The sequence below is a fragment of the Tachyglossus aculeatus genome, chromosome 5 (genome assembly GCF_015852505.1).
Source record: "Tachyglossus aculeatus isolate mTacAcu1 chromosome 5, mTacAcu1.pri, whole genome shotgun sequence".
Taxonomy (NCBI): Eukaryota; Metazoa; Chordata; class Mammalia; order Monotremata; family Tachyglossidae; genus Tachyglossus; species Tachyglossus aculeatus.
This window is the reverse complement of record NC_052070.1, coordinates 49,869,571-49,894,610: the sequence shown is the minus strand read 5'-3', so window position 1 is coordinate 49,894,610 and position 25,040 is coordinate 49,869,571. Positions and strand designations below refer to the sequence as shown.

General features: G+C 46.9%; 1 protein-coding gene across 1 annotated transcript in view; it reads left to right on the top strand.

The window, feature by feature from the left end:
• MTOR (mechanistic target of rapamycin kinase) overlaps positions 1 to 25,040 on the top strand; it is a 174,929-nt gene that overhangs the window by 113,556 nt on the left and 36,333 nt on the right. The window contains exons 29-33 of the mRNA XM_038746139.1: positions 5,198 to 5,337; positions 13,072 to 13,172; positions 16,098 to 16,213; positions 19,306 to 19,383; positions 20,590 to 20,697. Coding sequence (XP_038602067.1) covers positions 5,198 to 5,337; positions 13,072 to 13,172; positions 16,098 to 16,213; positions 19,306 to 19,383; positions 20,590 to 20,697 — 543 coding nt within the window. The remainder of the gene's footprint in view (positions 1 to 5,197; positions 5,338 to 13,071; positions 13,173 to 16,097; positions 16,214 to 19,305; positions 19,384 to 20,589; positions 20,698 to 25,040) is intronic.

Sequence of the window (25,040 nt, the reverse complement as noted above, 5' to 3'; positions counted from 1 at the left end):
TAACAAAATAAAATAAATAGAATAAATATGTACAAGTAAAATAAATAAATAGAGTAATAAATACGTACAAACGTATATACAGGTGCTATGGGGAGGGGAAGGAGGTAAGGCGGAGGGGGAGAGGAAGGAGAGGGCTCAGTCTGGAATAACTCCATATACCCAGAGCTGCAGAGATGTGCATAATCTGGTCAAGAGTCCCCTCTTCTTATTCAACCTAAGGTAGGAATCAGTCCCCTGCTTTGAGGGAAACAATGCCAGTTTTCTTATTTGTGTTCCAAATTAGCTCTTTCCTTGCAGCTATATATACGTATATACAGGTGCTGTGGAGGGAGGGAGGAGGTAAGGTGGAGGGGGAGAGGAAGGAGAGGGCTCAGTCTGGAATAACTCCATATACTCAGAGCTGCAGAGATGTGCATAATCTGGTCAAGAGTCCCCTCTTCTTATTCAATCATCATCATCATCATCAATCATATTTATTGAGCGCTTACTGTGTGCAGAGCACTGTACTAAGCGCTTGGGAAGTACAAGTTGGCAACATATAGAGACAGTCCCTACCCAACAGTGGGCTCACAGTCTAAAAGGCAGGAATCAACCTAAGGTAGGAATCAGTCCCCTGCTTTGAGGGAAACAATGCCAGTTTTCTTATTTGTGTTCCAAATTAGCTCTTTCCTTGCAGCTCTTCTTCCCTTCTGTGTCCTGGCAGAGTGTAGAGGAGAGCTCGGGGAATGAATTGGAGTGCCCATCACCCCTCAGTTGGCCAATCCTTGTTTTAGCTACAATTCCATTACATTGGAAGAAATTGGCAGCATGGAAGAATACGTTGGGTTCAGTTGAAACTGATCCAGATTAAAGCTGATATTACTAGTACAGAAATAATGATAATAGTGTTTGTTTAGTGATAAGCTCTGGGGTAGATAAAGGATAACAAGATGGGATTCAGTCCTTGTCCCACATACGTGCATAAACACACACACGTCTCTCAATTTGAGAGAGGGAGAACTGGTAGTTTATTCACATTTTACAGATGAGGAAACTGAGGCATAAAGCAGTCAAGTGACTTGTTCAAGAGCCCACAGAGCTGGAAATAGAGTCTTCATCTCCTGACTCCCTTCCCTCTTTTTCTGTTGTCCTGTTTTTCTATGTACTGAGCACTGTGCTAAGCGTGGTGCTCTGCATAGGAAGCACTCAATAAATGCTAAAGATTGATTGATTGAGCTTTTCAGTAGACCACTCTGCTGCTGATGGTCTGGAATGGAAAAGACCTCAACAGAGACCTACTTGATGTGGAGGCAGTGCAACCAAAGAGAGCTTCTGTAGCCTGAACTTCTTTGAAAATAGTAATAATAATAACAATGATGGCATTCATTAAGTGCTTACTATATGCAAAGCACTGTTCCAAGTTACAAGGTGATCAGGTTGTCCCCTGAGGGGGCTCACAGTCTTCATCCCCATTTTACAGATGAAGGAACTGAGGCACAGAGAAGTGACTTGGTCAAAGTCACACAGCAGGCGTGGCGGAGCCAGGATTAGAACCTCTAACCTCTGACTCCAAAGCCCGTTCTCTTTCCACTGAGCCACACTGCTTCTCTAAAAGCCTGCAAGCCTGGGTAGGGACTGTATATGTTGCCAATTTGTACTTCCCAAGCGCTTAGTACAGTGCTCTGCACATAGTAAATGCTCAATAAATATGATTGATGATGATGATGATGCTCTGCACACAGTAAGCGCTCAATAAATACGATTGAATGAATGAATGAATGCAAGGCCCCAGTTGCATCATTCAGATTCTGGACTAGAGTATCTTTTTTAAAAAAAAATATTTTTTATTTTTTAAATACACCCATGGACTGCAGCAGGCTGGCGGGCTACTGAGTTTGGAAAGCAAGGGGCCCGAAATGAAGACTCATGGGATCTGAGGAAGGCAGAGAGGGCCGTCAAAAAGCTCTGCCTCACAAACTGATGTTGTGCCTCTGGGGAACCAGCCAGGGTCAATCAATCAATCGTATTTATTGAGCGCTTACTGTGTGCAGAGCACTGTACTAAGCGCTGAGGGTCCGGTCATGAGGCCTCACTCACTCCTGGGGAGGGCCTTGAGCGTTAGCAACCTTAGGTTGCTTCGCGGGAAGCAGCGTGGCTCAGTGGAAAGAGCCCGGGCTTTGGAGTCAGAGATCATGGGTTCAAATCCCGGCTCCACCAATTGTCAGCTGTGTGACTCTGGGCAAGTCACTTCACTTCTCTGTGCCCCAGTTCCCTCATCTGTAAAATGGGGATTAAGACTGTGAGCCCCCCGTGGGACAACCTGATCACCTTGTAACCTCCCCAGCGCTTAGAACGGTGCTTTGCACATAGTAAGTGCTTAATAAATGCCATTATTATTATTATTATTATTATTATTATTATTATTATTAGCATGGCACTGACCAGCCAGAGCTCAGGAGGCTGAAATGGAATCCATCCCCAGGGCCCTGCCACCATCTGGGCTGTCCAGGGCCCAGTAGGAGGAAACATCAGTGAAGAATCCAGGCCCGGAAGGTAGGGAGGTAAAAAAAACCTCCGAGTTAGATTTTTATTTCCTCAAAATTCCCATTTCCACCAGGAACTCAAGGTGTTGGAGTGAGTGACTAAGCACAGGAGCAGAAACTCCAGGTTTTTGATGCTTTCCCTAGCCTGCAGTATGACAAACCACGGTGTGTCCCACTGGGGTTAGAGGTGAGACCAGAAGCAGCGTGGCTCAGTGGAAAGAGCCCGGGCTTTGGAGTCAGAGGTCATGGGTTCAAATGCCGCCTCTGCCAATTGTCAGCTGTGTGACTTTGGGCTAGTCACTTCACTTCTCTGGACCTCAGTTCCCTCATCTGTAAAATGGGGATTATGACTGTGAGCCCCACGTGGGACAACCTGTTCACCTTGTAACCTCCTCAGCGCCTAGAACAGTGCTTTGCACATAGTAAGCGCTAATAAATGCCATCATTATTATTATTATTATTCTCTGTGCCTCAATTCCCTCATCTGTAAAATGGGGATTAAGACTGTGAGCCCCATGTGAGATAACCTGGTCACCTTGTAACCTCCCCAGTGCTTAGAACAGTGCTTTGCACATAGTAAGTGCCTAATGCCATCATTATTATTATTATTTTTCTCTGTGCCTCAGTTCCCTCATCTGTAAAATGGGGATTAAGACTGTGAGCCCCACGTGGGATACCCTGGTCACCTTGTAACCTTCCCAGTGCTTAGAACAGTGCTATGCACATAGTAAGTGCTTAATAAAGGCCATTATTATTATTATTATTATAACATCGGGAAAGCAGCTAATATTCTGGCAATCTGGCAAAGTTTAGCTCCCTGCCATGATCATGACCCTGACTTCATCACGAGAACATCTAGCATGGTGGAAACAGCCCAGGCTTGGGAGTCAGAGGTTGTGGGTTCTAATCCCGACTCTGCCACTGACCAGCTGTGTGACTTTGGGCAAGTCACTTGACTTCGCTGTGCCTCAGTGACCTCATCTGTAAAATGGGGATTAAGACTGTGAGCCCCACGTGGGACAACCTGATTACCTTGTATCTACCCCAGCACTTAGAACAGTGCTTTGCACATAATAAGCGCTTAATAAATGCCAACATTATTATTATTATCTAGTTAGGAGGTTCTTCCTTCCCCCAGATAACAACCTATCTGAACTATGGTGTGACATTTCATGAAGGAGGATAAATATTGCCCCAAAATAAAATAGGCAGTGTTTCGGACCTTGCTCAGAGATGCTATGTTCTGTTTCTGCGACAAATAAATAACTTCTGAGTTTCTGGAGTCTGTTCCCATGGCAGCAAAGATGTAGTAGTAGTGGTACTCAGATTTACTGGGCACCTACTGAGTGCAGTGCACTGAACTGAGAGCTTGGGAAGTACACCAGAGTCATCAGGCCTGGTTCCTGCCCACAGACAGCTTAAACTCTTCAGAGGGGAGGCAGACTTAGAAATACTCCTTAGCGTGGAGTCCAGATAAATCAAGTAGAACTTTCAGCCTAAGAGGCCAACGTACACCCGAGTGCCGAGAGTGCGCACGGACAATTACATAAATGCAAGAAAGTGACTAAAGGATTGGTGAGCTTCAGCTTTCTGGTAACTAGTCTCTCCCAAGTGCTTAGTACGGCACTCAGCACATAGTAGGCACTCAAAAATCTCCAGTGGCTACCAATCAATCTGCGCATCAGGCAGAAACTCCTCACCCTGGGCTTCAAGGCTGTCCATCCCCTCACCCCCTCCTACCTCACCTCCCTTCTCTCCTTCTACAGCCCAGCCCACACCCTCCGCTCCTCTGCCGCTAATCTCCTCACCGTACCTCGTTCTCGCCTGTCCTGCCATCGACCCCCGGGCCCACGTCCTCCCCCAGTCCTGGAATGCCCTCCCTCTGCCCATCCGCCAAGCTAGCTCTCTTCCTCCCTTCAAGGCCCTGCTGAGAGCTCACCTCCTCCAGGAGGCCTTCCCAGACTGAGCCCCTTCCTTCCTCTCCCCCTCGTCCCCCTCTCCATCCCCCCCATCTTACCTCCTTCCCTTCCCCACAGCACCTGTATATATGTATATATGTTTGTACATATTTATTACTCTATTTATTTATTTATTTGTTTTACTTGTACATATTTACTATTCTATTTATTTTGTTAATGGTTTGGATTTGTTCTCTGTCTCCCCCTTTTAGACTGTGAGCCCACTGTTGGGTAGGGACTGTCTCTATATGTTGCCAATTTGTACTTCCCGAGCACTTAGTACAGTGCTCTGCACATAGTAAGCGCTCAATAAATACGATTGATGATGATGATGAGTAAGTACCGTTGATTGATTGATTGATGGTCAAGGAAGATGCATCGGAGGCGGTGGAATTTTAGGAAGGCTTAGGATCGAGGGAGGGCTGAGATCGGGGAGAGAACAGCGTGAGCAGGCGGGGCATGTCGGTAAGCTTATGTGTTGCCAACTTGTACTTCCCAAGCGCTTAGTACAGTGCTCTGCACACAGTAAGCGCTCAATAAATATGATTGAATGAATGGGCCCGGGAGATCTGTTTCAAGAGGTCAGTCGGGAGGGAAGATTCCAGTGGGCTTTTATGAAACACAGTGGGGAGCAGAGGATCCAGAGTCACCCCTCAAATCAAGAGCACTCACTCCGCCCAGCTCAAACAGGGGTGACTAGCCCTTCTTTACCCGCAGGAGATCCAGGCCACCTGGTATGAGAAGCTGCATGAATGGGAAGATGCCTTGGTGGCCTACGATAAGAAAATGGATACCAACAAAGATGACCCCGAACTGATGCTGGGCCGAATGCGCTGTCTTGAGGCCTTGGGAGAATGGTAAGTTTCGAGAGGATGATAATGAAAGTGAAATGAACTCGTTTCCTCCTGCTGAGGCCCAGCTCTGAAATGTTATATGTTGCCAACTTGTACTATATGTTGCCAACTTGTACTTCCCAAGCGCTTAGTACAGTGCTCTGCACACAGTAAGCGCTCAATAAATACGATTGATGATGATAATGACCCTTTCCCTCAACATGCTTGTCTTTTCGAGGAACAATTGTCAGCTTTTTCCCTTCTGGGTTCTCTTGGAAGTCCCTTGAGGACAGAGGTCACATTTGCCAACTTTATTCTATTGTCGTCCCCCAAGCACTTGACGATGATGATGATGATGATGGCGTTTGTTAAGCACTTACTATGTGCAGAGCACTGTTCTAAGCGCTGGGGGGGGATACAAGGTGATCAAGTTTTGCCACGTGGGGTTCACAGTCTTAATCCCCATTTTACAGATGAGGTAATTGAGGCTCAGAGAAGTTAAGTGACTTGCCCAAGGTCACACAGCAGACGTGGCGGAGTCGGGATTTGAACCCATGACCTCTGACTCCAAAGCCCGTGCTCTTTCCACTGAGCCACGCTGCTTCTCTTGCCACGCTGCTTCTCTGTACAGTGCTCTGCACATAGCACTCAATGAATACCATTGATTGATTGGATTGATGAGGCAGCAGGAACCCCTGAATGGGGTGGTGGAGAGTGCAAGGCAGTAGTAGTAATGATAATAATAGCATTTATTAAGCGCTTACTATATGCAAAGCACTGTTCTAAGTGCTGGGGAGGTTACAAGGTGATCAGGTTGCCCCATGGGGGACTTACAGTCTTAATCCCCATTTTACAGATGAGGTAACTGAGGCACAGAGAAGTGACTTGGCCAAAGTCACACAGCTGACAATTGGCGGTGCCGGGATTTGAACCCATGACCTCTGGCTCCAAAGCTCATGCTGTTTCCACTGAGCCACCCTGCTTCTCTTCCCCTTATCGGAACCATTTGGCTTGCTAACTTTTCCATGTCCTTTCTCTGCAACTGTGTTAATTTAGGCACTGTGAATGTAGTTTAGGTTTTAAAACAAATTTCTTTGTGCCTCAGTTACCTCGTCTGTAAAATGGAGATTGACTGTGAGCCCCATGTGGGACACACAGGCTGTGTCCAACCTGATTATCTTGTATCTATCCCAGCAGTCACTACAGTGCCTGGCACATAGTAAGCACCTAACATATATCATTAAAAAAGAGAGAGAAATGAGCTAGTCTGGACCCCTCCGTAGGGCAGGTTGCTGAAGGAAGTCACGGCAATATCCAGGAATGCTTTAGGACAATATTTCTTAAACTGTTTAATCTGCAGCGGTACAGATGTCTCTGCACTTACATTTTTTGTTTGGCATTTTCTGTGCTGATTGTTTGGCCTGCTGAATGAGTGCCTTTGGAACCGAAGCCATCGGTGAGCCTAGGAGTCCTAGCTTTCCCAGAGGGGATGTCCCTCTGATCCCCAATATTCTCTTCTCCTTCCCCCTGCCAAGTAGTAGTAGTAGTAATAGCTGTTAGTTATGGAGTGCACACTCAGTGTACTGAACTGTAATAGTGCTTGGAAATATAGAATAACAGTGACACGTTCCTTGCCTCAATGTGCTTAACTCTAAGGGAAGAAACAATCGTAAAAATAATTGCAACTAGAGGGGTCAAAATAAATAAAATGGGAGGACATATATATATGCACATGAGGGCTAAGAATGGTGTAAATCACTACCTAATTGAGGGCGGTTTTTGTTTTAATGGCATTTGTTAAGTGTTACCTGTGTCAAGCAGTTTTTTAAGTAGGTACAAGTTAATTAGGTCAGTCGGCTAAAGGGATGCTATAGCTCGATGTTGTTAATCGGGGGTGGTTGTTGGAGGAGGTGGGATTTGAGGTGGTGTTTTAGGGGAGTACTGGGAGAAAAGAGGAAGCAACTGTGCTGGGGGCCTAATACAGAGCTCTGCGCACAAGCACTTCATAAATGCCACTGATTGATTGACTGAGGCCAGCCAGTAGAGAACCTTGGAGCAGATTGTGAGGAATTTTGCGGGGATGTGAAGAGATACGGGGAGCCAACCAAGGCTTTTGAGGGGAGAAGAGATCGATGCAACCACTTATCAAATATCCCTATCTTTAAATTCCTGCACTCAGCCTTGAGATAGACTCAGCTGTTAGCCCTCCGTGTGAAAAAGCATTTAAATCTCAGAAGTGTGTATTGACTATTTCTGTTTGGGGAATAACTGACGGTTCCATAAATGTAACTTTCTTTTTCGTTTGGCATTTTCTGTGCTGATTGTTTGGCATGCTGAACAAGTGCCTTTGGAACCGAAGCCATCAGTGAGCCTAGGAGTCCTAGCTTTCCCAGTGCTTACTGTGCACCCGGGAGACTAAGTGTAAGAGACAGGCCCTTCCCCGTGGAGCTTTGCCTGCAGCCAGAACAAATCCAGACATGTCCCAGTCTTCCCTTCCCTTTTCATCATCATCATCATCATCAACCGTGTTTATTGAGCACTTACTGCGTGCAGAGCACTGTACTAAGCGCTTGGGAAGTACAAATTGGCAACATATAGAGACAGTCCCTACCCAACAGTGGGCTCACAGTCTAAAAGGGGGAGACAGAGAACAAAACCAAACATACTAACAAAATAAAATAGAATAGATATGTACAAGTAAAATAAATAAATAAATAAATAGAGTAATAAATATGTACAAACATATATACATATATACAGGTGCTGTGGGGAAGGGAAGGAGGTAAGATGGGGGGATGGAGGGGGGACGAGGGGGAGAGGAAGGAAGGGGCTCAGTCTGGGAAGGCCTCCTGGAGGAGGTGAGCTCTCAGTAGGGCCTTGAAGGGAGGAAGAGAGCGAGCTCGGCGGATGGGCAGAGGGAGGGCATTCCAGGACCGGGGGAGGACGTGGGCCGGGGGTCGATGGCGGGACAGGCAAGAACGAGGTACAGTGAGGAGATTAGCAGCAGAGGAGCGGAGGGTGCGGGCTTGGCTGGAGAAGGAGAGAAGGGAGGTGAGGTGGGAGGGGGCGAGGTGATGGACAGCCTTGAAGCCCAGGGTGAGGAGTTTCTGCCTGATGCGCAGATTGATTGGTAGCCACTGGAGATTTTTGAGGAGGTTTTTATGTCACCAGGCCTCTGGGATGATGGTTTCTGTCATGGCCCATGTCTTGAAAGAACAGATTCATTTATTTAGTCGTATTTGTTGAGTGCTTACTGTGTGCAGAGCACTGTACTATGCCCTTGGAGAGTATAGTTCAGCAACAGAGACAATCCCTACCCAACAACGGGCTCGCATTTAGAAGCAGGGAGACAGACAACAAAACAAAACAAGTAGACAGGCATCAAGAGCATCAGTATAAATAAGTAGAATTATTTACAGGAGATTCCTCAGATTTGAGATCCTCTGGGGACCCAGCGGCATAGGCCAACATCGATCCTCCTGAGCAGCTTTTCCCCATATCTGTCCTGGGTCCTCAGAGCAAGAAGAGGGACTCTCCCATATCCAGCTCTCGGCAAAGCCAGCCTCCATACACCCAGCTCATCTCCTGTAGAACCAGTGAGATGTCATTCCAGCAAAAGGGAAACTTTGGTTTGCTCTGATGAAAAAACTTCTCCATTTTCCTTTTAAGTCAAGTCAGAACTCAGTCCCTCCTTGGGTTTTCGAAAATACTGTTCCGTTTCCTTTGACAGGTCTGTGGAGAAAGCCTCTGTCCTCTCCCCACCCCCAACCACCACCACCGACACAACTCTAGCTCAAATTAGAAAGACCCAGTCGACAATTCAAGTTAAACCACTTCCTGAAGGAAATACTTCTCTTCCTGGGGGAATGCCTTGTAATATCCAAAGAACTTTAACCGTGGAACTTGACACCCTGAAGAAATAAGTAATCAGCAGTATTTATTGAGTGTCTCTCGTGTGCAGAGCTCTGTACTAAGCCCTTAGGCGAGTTCAGTAGAATTAGTAGACATGATCCATGCTTTTAAGGAACTTACGGTCTAGTGGGGGGAAACAGATACTAAATTAAATTACTGATCGTAGGAAGAAGGAAAAGGGGATATGTACATGAGTTTGTTTTTATTGATAGTAATAACTGTGGCATTATGCTCTTAGCCAAGCACTGTATCAGCTGCTCTGGTTGAGTCAAGATAAACCAGTCGGACACAGTCCCTGTCCTACAGGGAGCTTACATTTCTAAATAGAAGGGAGAACACATTTTGAATCCCCATTTTACAGAAGAGGAAACTGAGGTACAGATAAATGAAGTAACTTTCCCAAGGTCACACAGCAGGTGGGTTGCAGAGCCAGGGTTAAAACTCGAGTCCCATGCTCTTTCCCCTAGCCACGCTACTTCTCAAATAATAGAGTATGTAAAATATATACCAAAGTGCTAAAAAAAGTTGTGTGTACTTAAGTGGTGCAGAATTGCCCAATGGGCAGTAGTGGGGATATAAACCAGGGGAGATTCAAAATTAGTCAGGGAAGGCCTAAGAACCAGCTGTTAGCCCTGATGCCAGGATCTTTAAGCCTGAGGAGAGACAGAAAGATTGTATGCCGGACAAAGGAGACAAGAAAGGACTAGCCAGACCCTGCCCATCATCAGAAGAATTTCTGCTTTGAAAAGCCACCTGATTCTAGGGTTATCTAGGCCTATCTCCTGCCTCTAGACTGGACACTCTGAAAGCTTGCTAGGCAAAGGGTTTTTTTCCTATTCTTAAAGATAGCCCAAGTGGCAAAATCCCGAGCGAGACAGTTCACCCCTCTATGTTTCCAGAGCGTGCCCATGGGCCGTTCTAAATGCCTCAAGAAACCCACCGACTGTCATGGAAGCTCCTCTTTGACCGGAGATGCCTACTTTTGGCTTGAGCTTCATCCTCCAGGATGTGGGAAACTGGCGCCAATTCCTTCACGCCCCAGTGGCCATAACTTTTTCGTCTTGGTTTAGCACTACCCTGGTGTGTGTGACCTGGATTTTTCTGTCGACCTTATAGCAGAGAGCTTTGAAAGTTGGTGTGTGCCACACTGTGGATCAGGGCAGTAACAGAGTGGGTTGCTAGGGCATATTGGCCATTTGCCTCATGAACTAACTGGGTCTGGGAGCGTCCAGGTTCCCAATTAGCTCATCCGAGAAGATGGATCCTTCTTACTCACTGGGGTGTCTTTTATTTCCTTTTTGTGGGCCAGCCTTCTGTTAAGTTGCCCTTGCCTGATCTATAACGGATCCATCTGTTCCCAACCCTAGCTGATCCCAGGCCCTTGTTGAATGGGAATCATAAATAATACCATGTTTTTTGTAGAGCGCTTTTATTGTTCCTAAGCACTGTCACAGCAGCTAACTCATTTTATCCTCACAACATCCCTGGGAGGTATGTTCACCATTTCCTAGATGAGGAAATGGAGGCCCAGAGAGGTTAACGACCTGCCCAAGGTCACACAGCAATCCAGGGGCAGAGCCGGTACTAGAATCTGAGTCTCCCAACTCCCAGGTTCATGCCCTTTCCACTAGGCCATGATTAGGCATTCCTGGGTCACTTTGGGGTGGCAGAGTGCTCTAGACGTGTAAGGTTTCTGAGCCAAGGAATTCTGGGCTGGAAGTCTGCCTGAAGAAGCAGTGTGGTTTAGTGGATAGAGCACGAGCCTGGGATTCAGAAGGACCTCCGCCTCCTCCATGTGTCTGCTTTGTGACTTTGGGCAAGTCACATCACTTCTGTGGGCCTCGGTTACCTCATCTAGTAAGCGCTTAACAAGTACCATAATGATTAATTACTAAGAAACCCAAGGACAAGGTGTCTAATCAGCTGGTCCACCATGGTCAATGGAGGCTCCCTGGAGTCCTCGCCCCTACAGTTGGTGAAGAATTCCGTAGGGGAGTCTTGAAGATTTCCTTGAATACGAACACACTGTCTTGGCTTCAGCCTGGCTTTATTTTATCTCATTCTGAACAAAATGGAATAGAAGTGAATGGGATTTTAGAGAATCTATTGAAGGTGCCCAAGAAGTAGTTGCATGGTAGGTCTCTTTCCCTTGAAAGTTCTTCATGTTGGACCCTGCCTATCAGATTATTATCAGGGGAAGCAGCATGGCCTAGTACAAAGAGCCCAGTTTTGGAAGCTAGAGAACCTGGGTTCTAATCCCACATCCACCATATGTCTGCTGTGTGACCTTAGGGAATTCACTTCATTTCTCTGAGCCTCAGTTCCCACATCTGTAAAATGGGGATTAAGACTGTGAGTCCCATTTGGGACAGGGACTATGGCCAACCTGATTACCTTGTATCTACCCCCAGCACTTAGAACAGTGCTTCTCACATTGTTACCTCTTAACAAATACCACTATTATTATTATTATTTAACCTTAGGATTTTGGTTCCCAGTAGATGAAGCTATTTAACATCTGCAGTGTCCTAATTGCGTATGAATTTTTTCCATTTCCTGGTGTGACTTCCTTTCCCTAGACAGCAGCAAACCAGAATTTGTGCCATGCTCTTATTTGCAGAAGTTATGAGCCAGCTCTTGGAAGGATAACTGGTAGTGAACATCCAGACATACATCCTCAGCAGGCTTCTTCAGCTGGCTTGCGAAGGAGAAAACTTAAAAAAAAACCTCTTCAAAATCGCGGGGCTGTTACAGTGTTTAGGACACTGTAAGGAACTTAAAGGCATGATGACCTCTGTCTGCCCTTGATGCGCTCCCAGCCAAGGAAGTCGTAGCCAAGTCAAGATCACAGAGGCCCTAGAAATGATCAAGACAATATTTTCTTCCTTTTTTTTTTTGTAAGGAGTCCACAGTTTGAAAGTGCTGCCACTTAGCAGCGGCCCTTGAAGTTGGGTCTTTGCAAAGGCCCAATCCACTGTTCCGTTTTCCGGCAGCCCCTCTGGAGAACAAAATAAAATACATATCTATTCATTTTATTTTGTTAATATGTTTTGTTTTGTTCTCTGTCTCCCCCTTCTAGACTGTGAGCCCACTTTTGGGTAGGGACCGTCTCTATATGTTGCCAACTTGGACTTCCCAAGCGCTTAGTCCAGTGCTCTGCACACAGTAAGTGCTCAATAAATATGATTGAATGAATGAATGAATTCAGACATACATCCTCAGCAGGCTTCCTCAGCTGGCTTGCAAAGGAGAAAACTTAAAAAAAACTCTTCAAAATCAGGGGGCTGTTACAGTGTTTAGGACACTGTAAGGAACTTAAAGGCATGATGACCTCTGTCTGCCCTTGATGCGCTCCCAGACAAGGAAGTCGTAGCCAAGTCAAGATCACAGAGGCCCTAGAAATGATCAAGGCAATATTTTCTTCCTTTTTTTTTTTTTGTAAGGAGTCCACAGTTTGAAAGTGCTGCCACTTAGCAGAGGCCCTTGAAGCTGGGTCTTTGCAAAGGCCAAATCCACCGTTCCCTTTTCCCGCAACCCCTCTGGAGAACAAAATAAAATACATATCTATTCTATTTATTTTATTTTGTTAATACGTTTTGTTTTGCTCTCTGTCTGCCGTCTAGACTGTGAGCCCACTGTTGGTTAGGGACCGTCTCTCTGTGTTGCCAGCTTGGACTTCCCAAGCGCTTAGTCCAGTGCTCTGCACACAGTAAGCGCTCAATAAATACGATTGAACGAATGAGTGAGTGGAGGCCGCTTGCCCCACCCGAGCGACGAAGCAGTCGCAGGGTGGTGTTCTCCAAAGAGGACTTCTGTCGTCTAACCCAGCCATTTCTCTTTGCCCAGGGGGCAGCTCCATCAACAGTGCTGTGAAAAATGGACCCTGGTGAATGACGAGACCCAAGCCAAGATGGCCCGGATGGCCGCCGCTGCCGCCTGGGGATTAGGTGAGGTGAACTTTTCCAGGGACGGTGGGGAGGACCCGTGGGGAAAGCAGGAAAGGAAGCCGAGGTTCCGGACCAGATGGGAAAGCCATGGTGGGTTCATTCATTCATTCATTCATTCATTCAGTCAGTCGTATTTATTGAGCGCTTACTGTGTGCAGAGCACTGGACTAAGCGCTTGGGAAGTCCAAGTTGGCAACATAGAGAGACGGTCCCTACCCAACAGCGGGCTCACAGGCTAGAAGGGGGAGACAGACAACAAAACAAAACATATTAACAAAATAGAATAAATATGTACAAGTAAAATACAGTAATAAATACGTACAAACATATATACAGGTGCTGTGGGGAGGGGAAGGAGGTAAGGCGGGGGGTGGGGAGGAGGGAGAGAGGAAGGAGGGGGCTCAGTCTGGGAAGGCCTCCTGGAGGAGGTGAGCTCTCAGTAGGGCTGCAATCAGAAGAAGAAGAATCAGGAGAAGCAGCGTGGCTCAGTGGAAAGGGCCCGGGCTTTGGAGTCAGAGGTCGTGGGTTCAAATCCCGACTCTGCCAATTGTAAGCTGTGTGACCTTGGGCAAGTCACTTAACTTCTCTGAGCCTCAGTTCCCTCCTCTGTAAAATGGGGATGAAGACTGTGAGCCCCCTGTGGGACAACCTGATCACCTTGTAACCTCCCCAGCGCTTAAAACAGTGCTTTGCACATAGTAAGCGCTTAACAAATACCATCATTATTATTATTATTCTCTGGGCCTCAGTTACCTCATCTGTAAAATGGGGATTAATAATAATAATAATGATGGCATTTGTTAAGCACTTACTATGTGCAAAGCACTGTTCTAAGCGCTGGTTAGAACAGCCTACTGTGAGCCCCGTGTGGAAGGGGGCCTGAGTCTGACCTTAGTAGTTTGTATCTACCCAAGGGCTTAGTACAGTGCCTGGCATATAGTAAGTGCTTAATAGATGCCATAAAAAAAAGTTTTCCAGCTGGGACAACTTTTTCCTTCTAGACTGTGAGCCCGCTGTTGGGTAGGGACCATCTCTATGTGTTGCCAACTTGTACTTTCCAAGCGCTTAGTACAGTGCTCTGCACACAGTAAGCACTTAATAAATACAATTGAATGAATGAATGAAAGAAGCAGGGTGGCCTATTGGATAGAGCACTGGCTTGGGAGTCAGAAGGACCTGGGTTCTAATCCCGGCACCGCAACCTGACCGCCGTGCGACCCTGAGCCAGTCACTTCTCTGTGCCTCAGTTACCTCATATGTGAAATGGGGATTCAGACGGTAAGCAGTCCATGTGTTTAGCCTGGAAGCAGTGTGGCTTAGTAGCAAGAGCGTGGGCTTAGGAATCAGAGAGCATGGGTTCTAATCCTGGCTCCTCCACTTGTCTGCCTTGTGACCTTGGGCAAGTCGCTTAACTTCTCTGGACCTCAGTTCCCTCATCTGTAAAATGGGGATTAAGACTGTTAGCCCCACGTAGGACAACCTGATCACCTTGTATCTACCCCAGCGCTTAGAACAGTGCTTGGCCCATAGTAAGCGCTTAACAAATACCATCATTATTATTATTACCTGATTAGCTTGTATCTTCCCCAGTGCTTAGTGCAGTGTCTGGCACATAGTAAATGCTTAACAAATATCTTTAAAAAAAAAATCAGGCCTCCAGAAGAATAGAAACAGCTATAACCCCTCAGGATAGGTCTCTTTCTTTCTCTCTCCTCTCTCGTCCCCCGGCCTAGAGGTCACCAAAGCCCTAGACCTTCCATGAATTGGTAGATTGGGGAATTGAGTAAAGGTGGGATTTTGTTGTAGCAGAAGCAGGGCTTTCCTTGTTGGTTTCCGACACCACCTCCAGGGGAATGAGGATTAGCTGTGTCTGCTGTGGAGCAGCTCTTGCAGGGAGAAATGAGTGTGCTGTAGGCCAAAGGTAAGATGTTTTGCCTCTCTTTGCTCGGAGGAAGACTGCCTACCCACTGCCTCCATCCTACCTCATCTGAAGAAAAGAAAAGAAAAGAAAAGCTGCAGAACTTTTCTTTTGATCAGCACCAAGGCGTTTTCCAAAATGAAACCGCTTCTGGCAGAGCCATTTTCCCTCTGTGCCTTTTCCCAGAAGCAGGGAGAGTCGGCGAACAGGAGATTTGAGGAGCACAAGCTAAAGGCAGGAAGAATGCCTGGTCAGAGGGGATGCCCTAGGGTTGACTGCTAAGGAAGCCGATAGCTCTTTTTGGTTAGGAGGGGAGGGAGGCTTGGACATCCAGAATTTGATGTGCGCTCAGCCCTGGGGGAAGACAATAACTCTTCTGGGCTGATGCTCCTCAGCCATCAGCCGCTTCACCTGAGATGGGACTGCTTGGGTAGCAGCTGAGTCCGCTCTTTGTGTTGATGTAATTGAGCCTCTTAAAACATTTCACTCTTTCCTCCAGTGAGGAAAAAGAGAGCCAAACTGAAGCAAAGCCATTTTTCTAATCCCGTCCCCTGTTGGCAGGATGCCTGGTTTGGGCTGTGAAGAGGAAAATGTAATTCCTCCCTCTAGCCCTGAACTGGGAAGTACTCCTCCAGGCTGGGAAAAGGGATTTGGATGTGAATATATCCTTCGGCACGGAGAGTTCCACGCTTCTAAGGCAGAGCTTGCAGCCCCGTCTTTTTACCCGTTTTAGAAGACGGGCCCTCTGAGGGCAGCATCCTGGGGCTCTCTGGATTGGAGGGGGAAAGTGAACTTCCCTCCGTGGCATTTTGGGGAGAAGGCATTCTTTAGAGAGGGCTTTAAAGTGCCTCTAGAGAGTGCCTTTCTGGGGACAAGGCATATTCAGGTTCCAATTCTGGGCCTCGCCCAAGTCGTGGGTCCAGTCAGAATCAGAGGGGCAGCAGAAGACATTAATGGTTTTTCCTCAAAGAGAGCTAAGGCTACCGTGTGTCTGTGTGCCTGCACAGGTCAGTGGGACAGTATGGAAGAGTACACGTGCATGATCCCCCGGGACACCCATGATGGGGCGTTCTACAGGGCCGTGCTGGCGCTGCATCAGGACCTCTTCTCGTTGGCCCAGCAGGTGAGACACCCCCTAAACCCACCCCGCCCCCAGATAAACGAGAATTACACCAGCCCCACCAGGCTTGCCAGCCCAGAGGCTGAAGTCACCGTGAGCTATGCACTCTGGCTAGGAGCTCCCCGGTTTCACTACCAAGTTCGTTCCGCACTTTGTAGGTGGGTGCCATCCGGCCCTGGTGACCCGTTCACATTTAGTTGTAGCAGTCTGCTCTGAACCATCCTCTGTGTCGACCACAGTTTGATCTTCTATCTCTGACCTGACTGCTTGGAAAAACTATCTAGTTTCGGAAATCAATCAATCGTATTTATTGAGCGCTTACTGTGTGCAGAGCACTGTACTAAGCGTTTGGGAAGTACAAGTTGGCAACATATAGAGACAGTCCCTACCCAACAGTGGGCTCACAGTCTAGAAATCTCCTCAGTGTCTTTCTCAGGAAAAATCTGAACCGGAGAATCTGTTGAGCCTCTCTGATCTGCTTTTACATCGTGTTTGGGGGTCTTCAGTCATTCCTTAATAGCTTCCCGTTTTTAATGTATTTAATAGAACTTTGCTTTTAGCTTGGGGATCTCTTGCGAGGGAGGTGGGATACACCTCATCCTTCTTTTTTGCTCCTCCCCCTCCATTCGTTCATTCAGTCGTATTTATTGAGCACTTACTGTGTGCAGAGCACTGTACTAAGCGCTTGGGAAGTCCAAGTTGGCAACATATAGAGACAGTCCCTACCCAACAGCTGGCTCACAGTCTAGAAGGGGGATTTCCCATTTCCCTCTAGATTTCCCGATTTGCCTGACGGGACTATATATGTATATATGTATATATGTTTGTACATATTTATTACTCTATTTATTTTACTTGTACATATCTATTCTATTTATTTTATTTTGTTAGTATGTTTGGTTTTGTTCTCTGTCTCCCCCTTCTAGACTGTGAGCCCACTGTTGGGTAGGGACTGTCTCTATATGTTGCCGGCTTGTACTTCCCAAGCGCTTAGTACAGTGCTCTGCACAAAGTAAGCTCTCAATAAATATGATTGATTGATTGATTGACTACGTCACCCGATTTTGTCTATGCTGTGGAGGAAGAATACCGAAAGTGCCGGAAGGCACTGTGTCCATCAGCTGGAGGAAATGTCTCCTCCTCCTTCAGTTCTTCCAATTCAGTCGCCTTTGTTCTCAGAGGAGTGATATGCCTCTTCTCGAAGGACTAGGAGCTTTTTGCGCCTCGTTCCCATATGTAAAATTCATCCTGGGGCAGGTGTTCATACATATTAGACCTAGTGCAAGAGAAACATTCCAGAATCCTCCCAGAACCATGACCTGCCCACAGGAGACCCCCCCACCCCAGGACCCTGCCAAAACTAGGTTCATTCATTCATACAATGGTATTTATTGAGCGCTTACTGTGTGCAGCACACTGTACTAAGCGCTTGGGAAGTACAAATCGGCAACAGATAGAGACAATCCCTACCCACCAACGGGGTCACAGTGTAGAAGGGGGAGACAGACACTAAAACATGTGGACAGGTGTCAAAATCGTCAGAACAAATAGAATTAAAGCCATATGCATACCATTAACAAAATAGATAGAGTAGTAAATATGTACAAGGTATAAATTCCTTGTACAAGGAAGCAATAGATAGAATTATAGCTACATGCACATCACTAATAAAGTAGAGTGCTAAATCTGTACAGATCATTCAGTCGTGTTTATTGAGCGCTTACTGTGCGCAGAGCACTGTACGAAGCACTTTGGAAGTACAAGTTGGCAACATCTAGAGACGGTCCCTACCCAAGAACGGGCTCACAGTCTAGAAGGGGGAGAAAGAAAACAAAACATGTGGACAGGTGTCAAGTCATCAGAATAAATAGAAGTAAAGCTAGATTAATTCATTCAATCAATCGTGTTCTGCTGATACGCAAAGTGACATCACCTGTTCTGAGAGAACGAATGTAGGCCAGATGCCACCCATATAATTTGCTTTGGAATTTGCTTCCCAGCCTCCTGTAGCTCTTCATTGCCCTGCTTTTCCCTGCAGCGGGAAGAGAGCCTGCCATTCTTCAGAGTGGGATTTCAGAGGGGAACAATCGAATGGGCAGTATTACACTGCAGCAGGTCTCTATCGCAAGGTCTTTTTCAGCCCTGCAGGGGTTTCTCACTTGGATTACTCTCTGGGAGGAGCCGACCCCATATTTCAGGATTCGGTGCTGATTTGCAGAATTAGATGATGGTGGAATCTAATCAACCCTGTCAGGACCCAGCACAAGTTAACGATCGGAGTAGGGACAAGGGACAAGGGCTTGGTAATTAACCTTAACCATTGAAAAAAGGAAAAGCTACAGATGAGAGGCTTTAAAATTAATGGAAAGGAGCCAGACCAAGCTGCAGTCTCATAGCTGCATGTGGCTCGGGGCAGAGAGAGAATCAGGCCCTGGATTTTCCAAAGACAGTGATGAGGGAAGGCCCTGGGGGTCCAGGGAAAGAAACCTAGCATTCATTCATTCAGTCGTATTTATTGAGCACTTACTGTGTGCAGAGCACTGTACTAAGTGCTTGGGAAGTACAAGTTGGAGCAAAGAATAGAAACAGCTCTCTATTGCTGTGTACTGGAGGGTCCTCTCTGTTAGAGAGGTAGCTGGCCTCTCCAGATTATAATCCTTAATCCCCCAGGTTTGCTGTCCCTGACAATTTTCTGCAAAGAAATTGGTCTTTCTGAATAAACCTCAAATGTCATCTCTTCTTACCTCACTGTATAAACTCCCAGCAAGGCACCAGTCCTCTAGGAACCCTAGAATGAGCCTACCTAGTAGGGGAGCTGATGAGAGCCAACACCTTTAAATGGCAGTGCTTTTTTTGAGAACAACGGGAGAGCACTCTCAAAATGATTTGTTTCCCTGTTGAGTGAACTCTCCTCTGTGTAGCCTCGTCTCCCTGGTAGGGCGAGGGGTGGCACGCACTGCTCTCTCCTGCAGTTAAAGAGCCCCAAATTGATCAGGACTTGCCTAGATCCAGAGTTCCATCCCAGTAACTATGTCTGTCTCTCGCTCTCCCCTGTCCTGCCCCACTTTTTGTCCTTCTTTCTCTCTCTGTCTCAGTGCATAGACAAAGCTAGAGACTTATTGGATGCCGAGCTGACTGCCATGGCGGGAGAGAGCTACAGTCGGGCGTATGGGGTAAGTTTCAGTCGGTCGGTGTATGCTATTTATTGAATGCTTACGGCGAGCCGAGCACTGAACTGAGCTCTTGGAAGAGTGTAACACAGTAGAGGTGGTTGACACGATTCCTGCCCACAAAGAGTTTACAGTCTAGAAGGGGGAGACAGACATTAAAATAAATTACAGATAGGGGAAATGGCGGAGTGTATGGACATGTACATAAGTGCTGTGGGGCTGAGGGTGGGGTGAATATCAAGGGCTTAGAGGGTGGAGTGAATAACTACTTAGGGAGTACAGATCCAAATGCAGAGGTGACACAGAGGGAGGGCGAGTAGGGGAAATGAGGGCTTAGTCAGGGAAGGTCTCTTGGAGTGATTTTAGGAGGGCTTTTAAGGAGAGTTGTAATCTGTTGGATAAAGAGGGAGGGAATTCCAGGCCAGAGAGAGGAGATGGGTAAGGGGCGTCAGCAAGATAGATGAGATTGAGGTACAGTGACCTCAGTTAGAGAAGCAGCATGGCTCAGCGGAAAGAGCCCGGGCTTTGGAGTCAGAGGTCACGGGTTAAAATCCCGGCTCCGCCAACTGTCAGCTGTGTGACTTTGGGCAAGTCACTTCTCTGGGCCTCAGTTACCTCATCTGTAAAATGGGGATTAAGACTGTGAGCCCCACGTGGGACAACCTGATCACCTTGTAACCTTGCCAGCGCTTAGAACAGTGCTTTGCACATAGTAAGCGCTTAATAAATACTGTCATTATTATCACAGTGGGTATGGTTAGAGTTAGAGGAGCAAGTTGTGTGGGCTGGGTTGTAGTAAGAGATCATCAAGGTGAGGTAGGAGGGAGAAAGTTGGGAGAGTACAGTACCACAGAGTTGATCGACACATTCCCTGCCCACAACGAGCTTACAGTCTAGAGAGGAGGAGACAGACATTAATATAAATAAATGAAAGCCAATGGTAAGGAAATTTTGATTGATGTGGAGGTGCACGGACAACCCTGGAAGCCAGATTGCAGGGGGTTAAGGAGAGACTGGGAGGAGAGGAAGTGGAGTCATTTGAATCATTTCAGTAAACTGAGTCTTTTGGTTCTCGGAGACTCCTGGAAGCTCGCTTGAGCTTTCTCTGATCAACAGATAACCGGGCTTCCAAAGGGCGGGTTTAAGCTAATCCTGCATTCTGAAGCCATCCTATAGTGATTAGGATGGAATGCGATTTGTTTCCTTCAGGCAATGGTTTCCTGCCAAATGCTGTCGGAGCTGGAGGAGGTTATCCAGTATAAACTTGTCCCTGAGCGACGGGAGATCATCCGCCAGATCTGGTGGGAGAGGCTGCAGGTGAGAGGCTCGCAGAAAGCTCGGGATCACATGCCCCCCGGGGGGACAACTTACAGCCCTTCTCTTTCTCTCTTCTCTTTCTCACTTTCAACATGTCTCCCTAGCCTCTTTCTCCCCTCCCTCCAGAAACATCCTACCCTCATGTAAATCCAAAGGGTACAGAAAGATCTTTCACCTCACCTCTGAGGATTTGGAAATAGGAGTGTGTGCTTTTTCCATTCTCTCCTGGTGACTCTCCCACATGGAATCTCACACTGGGATCCCGCTCTAGAGTGTGCTCCGCTGTAGCACAGATCCCACGTGGATTCCACAGTTCTCCATTGTCTTACCCAAGTGGCCGATGATCCTTTTCTAGCACTGGGAGGGTGTTTGGGAAGGAGAGCTGGGAGAATGAGTCTATGATATGTGCAGTTGTGGGAATGGGATCTGGATTATAGCAGTATCCCAGGACAAAATCCTCAGGTGACGTACTTCTTTTTTTATGCTTTTTAAGTAGTTACTATTTGCCAGACACTGTACTAAGCACTGGGGAGATACAGCCCTTGTCCCACGTGAATCTCACGGTCATAATCCCCATTTCACAGATTGGATAGCTGAGGCCCAGAGACGTTGCCCAAGTGGCAGATCTGGGATCCAGGTCCTTTAGACTCCCAAGTCCATGCTCTATCCGCAGGAATTGACTGAGAAATGAGGCATAGAAGAACAGTTTAATAATCATAACCACTAAATATGGAAAATCCTTTTATAGTCTCTGCCCATCTCCGTTCTCTTCCTTTCTGCAATCACTAAAACATAAACAAAGCCTCGGACAGTGATGCACCCCAGCAGAAAACTGGGAATCCATGGCTGAGGACAGACCTGCGTAGCACAGTGCCATCATTCATTCATTCAATCGTATTTATTGAGCGCTTACTGTGTGCAGAGCACTGGACTAAGCGCTTGGGAAGTACAAGTTCGCAACATATGGAGACGGTCCCTACCCAACAGCGGGCTCACAGTCTAGAAGGGGGAGATAGACAACAAAACAAAACATATTAATAAAATAAATAGAATATGTAAATATGTACAAGTAAAATAAATAGAGTAATAAATCTGTACAAACATATACAGGTACTGTGGGGTGGGGAAGGCGGGGTAGGGTCGGGGGGATGTGGAGGGGGAGAGGAAGGAGGGAGCTCAGTCTGGGAAGGCCTCCTGGAGAAGGTGAGCTCTCAGTAGGGCCTTGAAGGGATGAAGAGAGCTAGCTTGGCGGATGGGCAGAGGGAGGGCATTCCAGGCCCCGGGGGATGACGTGGGCCGGGGGTCGATGGCGGGACAGGCGAGAACGAGGCCTAACGGTGAGGAGATTAGCGGCAGAGGAGCGGAGGGTGTGGGCTGGGCTGGAGAAGGAGAGAAGGGAGGTGTGAGGTAGGAGGGGGCGAGGTGATGGACAGCCTTGAAGCCGAGAGTGAGGAGATTTTGCCCGATGCGTAGGTTGATTAGTAGCCACTGGAGATTTTTGAGGATTATCAAAGAAGGCAGGATTATCTTCGAGCAACAACTTCGTCGGGAAAGCTAGATAAGGAAGCAAAAGAGGAAACAGTGACAGCCACTGCAAACATTAAATACAGCAGCGCAGCAAGAGACAACCTTTTTTGTGTCCACTGTGGCCGGGGTTCTGTATCCCGCGTTGGCCTTTTCAGCCACGCAACCACTCATGGGTAGTATCAATCAAGCAGTTGAATTTATTGAGCCCTTACTGTGTGCAGAGCACTATACTAAGCGCTTGGGAGAGTTCAGTATGACAGAGTTGGTAGACACATTCCCTGCCCACAATGAGCTTACAGTCTAGAGGGGTGACAGACATTAATATAAGTAAATACGTTACGATATGTACAGAAGTGCTGTGGGGCTGAGGGAGGGGTGACTGCTGGGTTCAAATCCGAGTGTAATGGTGAAGGGAGTGTTAGAAAGGAGTGGCATCTAGCTTTATTTCTATTCATTGGGATGACTTGACTCCTGTCCACATGTTTTGTTTTATTATGTCTCCCCCTTCTAGACTGTGAGCCCGTTGTTGGGTAGGGACCGTCTCTATATGTTGCCAACTTGTACCTTCCAAGCGCTTAGTACAGTGCTCTGCACACAGCAAGCACTCAATAAATGTGATTGAATGAACTGAATGAATGAATGAAAGTAAGGGCCTAGTTGAGGGAAATCTCTTGACGATAATGTGCCTGCCTTCAGTGAGGCTTTGAAGGTGGGGAGAGTGGTCGTCTGTTGGATATGAAGAGGGAGGGCGTTCCAGGCCAGAGGCAGGACATACTAGAGGTCGGCAGTGAGATAAAATGAGCTTGAGATACAGTGAGTAGGTGGGCATTAGACGAGCAAAGTGTGCAGGCTGGATAGTAGTACGAGAGTAGCAAGGTTAGATAGGAGGGAGCAAGGTGACTGAGTGCTCTTGTCAATCAGTCATATTTATTGAGCACTTACTGTGTGCAAAGCACTGTTCTAAGCACTTGGGAGAGTACAGTATAACAGACACATCCCTCCCCATAACAAGCTTACAATCTAGAGCTAATGGTAAGGAATTTCTTTTTGATGCAGAGGTGGCTGAGCAACCACTGGGAGTTCTAGAGGAAAGGGGATACATGGACTGAACATATTTGCGGAAAATTGATCCGGGCAGGAGAGTGAAGTATGGACTGGAGTGGGGAACAGGAAAAATAGTATTTATGAAGTGCTGTATTAAGCACTCGGAGAGAATACGTAGGTGGGAATTTGACCCTTCACTGTTCCTCAGGGGACTCCCAGTCTAAATGAGCTTCACCATCAGTGATGCCATCTTCAGATACAAAGACCACATGCACACATGCGTACACACACTGTGATTTTTCCTGTCTATCAGCCCTTCAGTTGTAATGCCTCAGAGAATCTTCCTTGGCAGGAATCATTCATTCATTCAATCAATCGTATTTATTGAGCGCTTACTGTGTGCAGAGCACTTTACTAAGCGCTTGGAAAGTACAAGTCAGCAACAGATAGAGACAGTCCCTACCCACCAATGGGCTCATAGTCTAGAAGCGGGAGACAGGTAACAAAGCAGAACAAGTAGACAGGTGTCAATATCATCAAAATAGATAAACAGAATTATAGATATATATACATCATTAATAAAATAGAGTAATAAATATGTAAAATATAGGGCAGAGGGAGGGAGTGGGGGGCAATGGGAAGGGGAGGAGGAGCAGAGGAATAAGGGGGAGCTCAGTCTAGGAAGGCCTAGATGAAGAGAGCTCTCAAAATCACTTAACTTCCCTCTGACTCTAGTATATTACTGATGTTTTTGATAGTACTGTTCAGCTTATCCCATCCCAAAGGACACAAGACTCTTGGCACCACAACATCTAGGAGAAAATTATTTAGAGAAAATACTCCCCGTTAATCAATTGAAGGTATTTATCGAGCACTTTCTATGGGCAGAGCACTGTACTAGACACATGGTAGAGCACAATACTGTAGATTATCACATTTCCTTCCCACAAGGAGCTTACAGTGTAGAGGGGGAGATGGATATTTAAGAGGTGGTAGGGGAATGAGAGAGACTAAAGATACATGCAGAAGTGCTGTGGAACTGGGGATGGGATGAATGGGATGGGAAGGGGTACAGATTCAAAGGCATAGGAGGTGCAGAAGGGAGGACCAGTAGGAGAAATTAATTCATTCAGTCGTATTTATTGAGCGCTTACTGTGTGCAGAGCACTGTACTAAGCGCTTGGGAAGTACAAGTTGGGAAATGAGAGCCTAGTCAGGGAAGACCTCAATCAATCAATCAATCAGTCGTATTTAGTGAGCGCTTACTATGTGCAGAGTACTGTACTAAGCGCTTGGGAAGTACAAATTGGCAACACATAGAGACAGTCCCTACCCAACAATGGGCTCACAGTCTAAAAGGGGGAGACAGAGAACAGAACCAAACATACCAACAAAATAAAATAAATAGGATAGAAATGTACAAGTAAAATAAATAAATAAATAAATAGAGTAATAAATATGTACAACCATATATACATATATACAGGTGCTGTGGGGAAGAGAAGAAGGTAAGATGGGGGGATGGAGAGGGGGACGAGGGGGAGAGGAAGGAAGGGGCTCAGTCTGGGAAGGCCTCCTGGAGGAGGTGAGCTCTCAGCAGGGCCTTGAAGGGAGGAAGAGAGCTAGCTTGGCGGAGGGGCAGAGGGAGGGCATTCCAGGCCCGGGGGATGACGTGGGCCGGGGGTCGATGGCGGGACAGGCGAGAATGAGGTACAGTGAGGAGATTAGCGGTGGAGGAGCGGAGGTTGCGGGCTGGGCAGTAGAAGGATAGG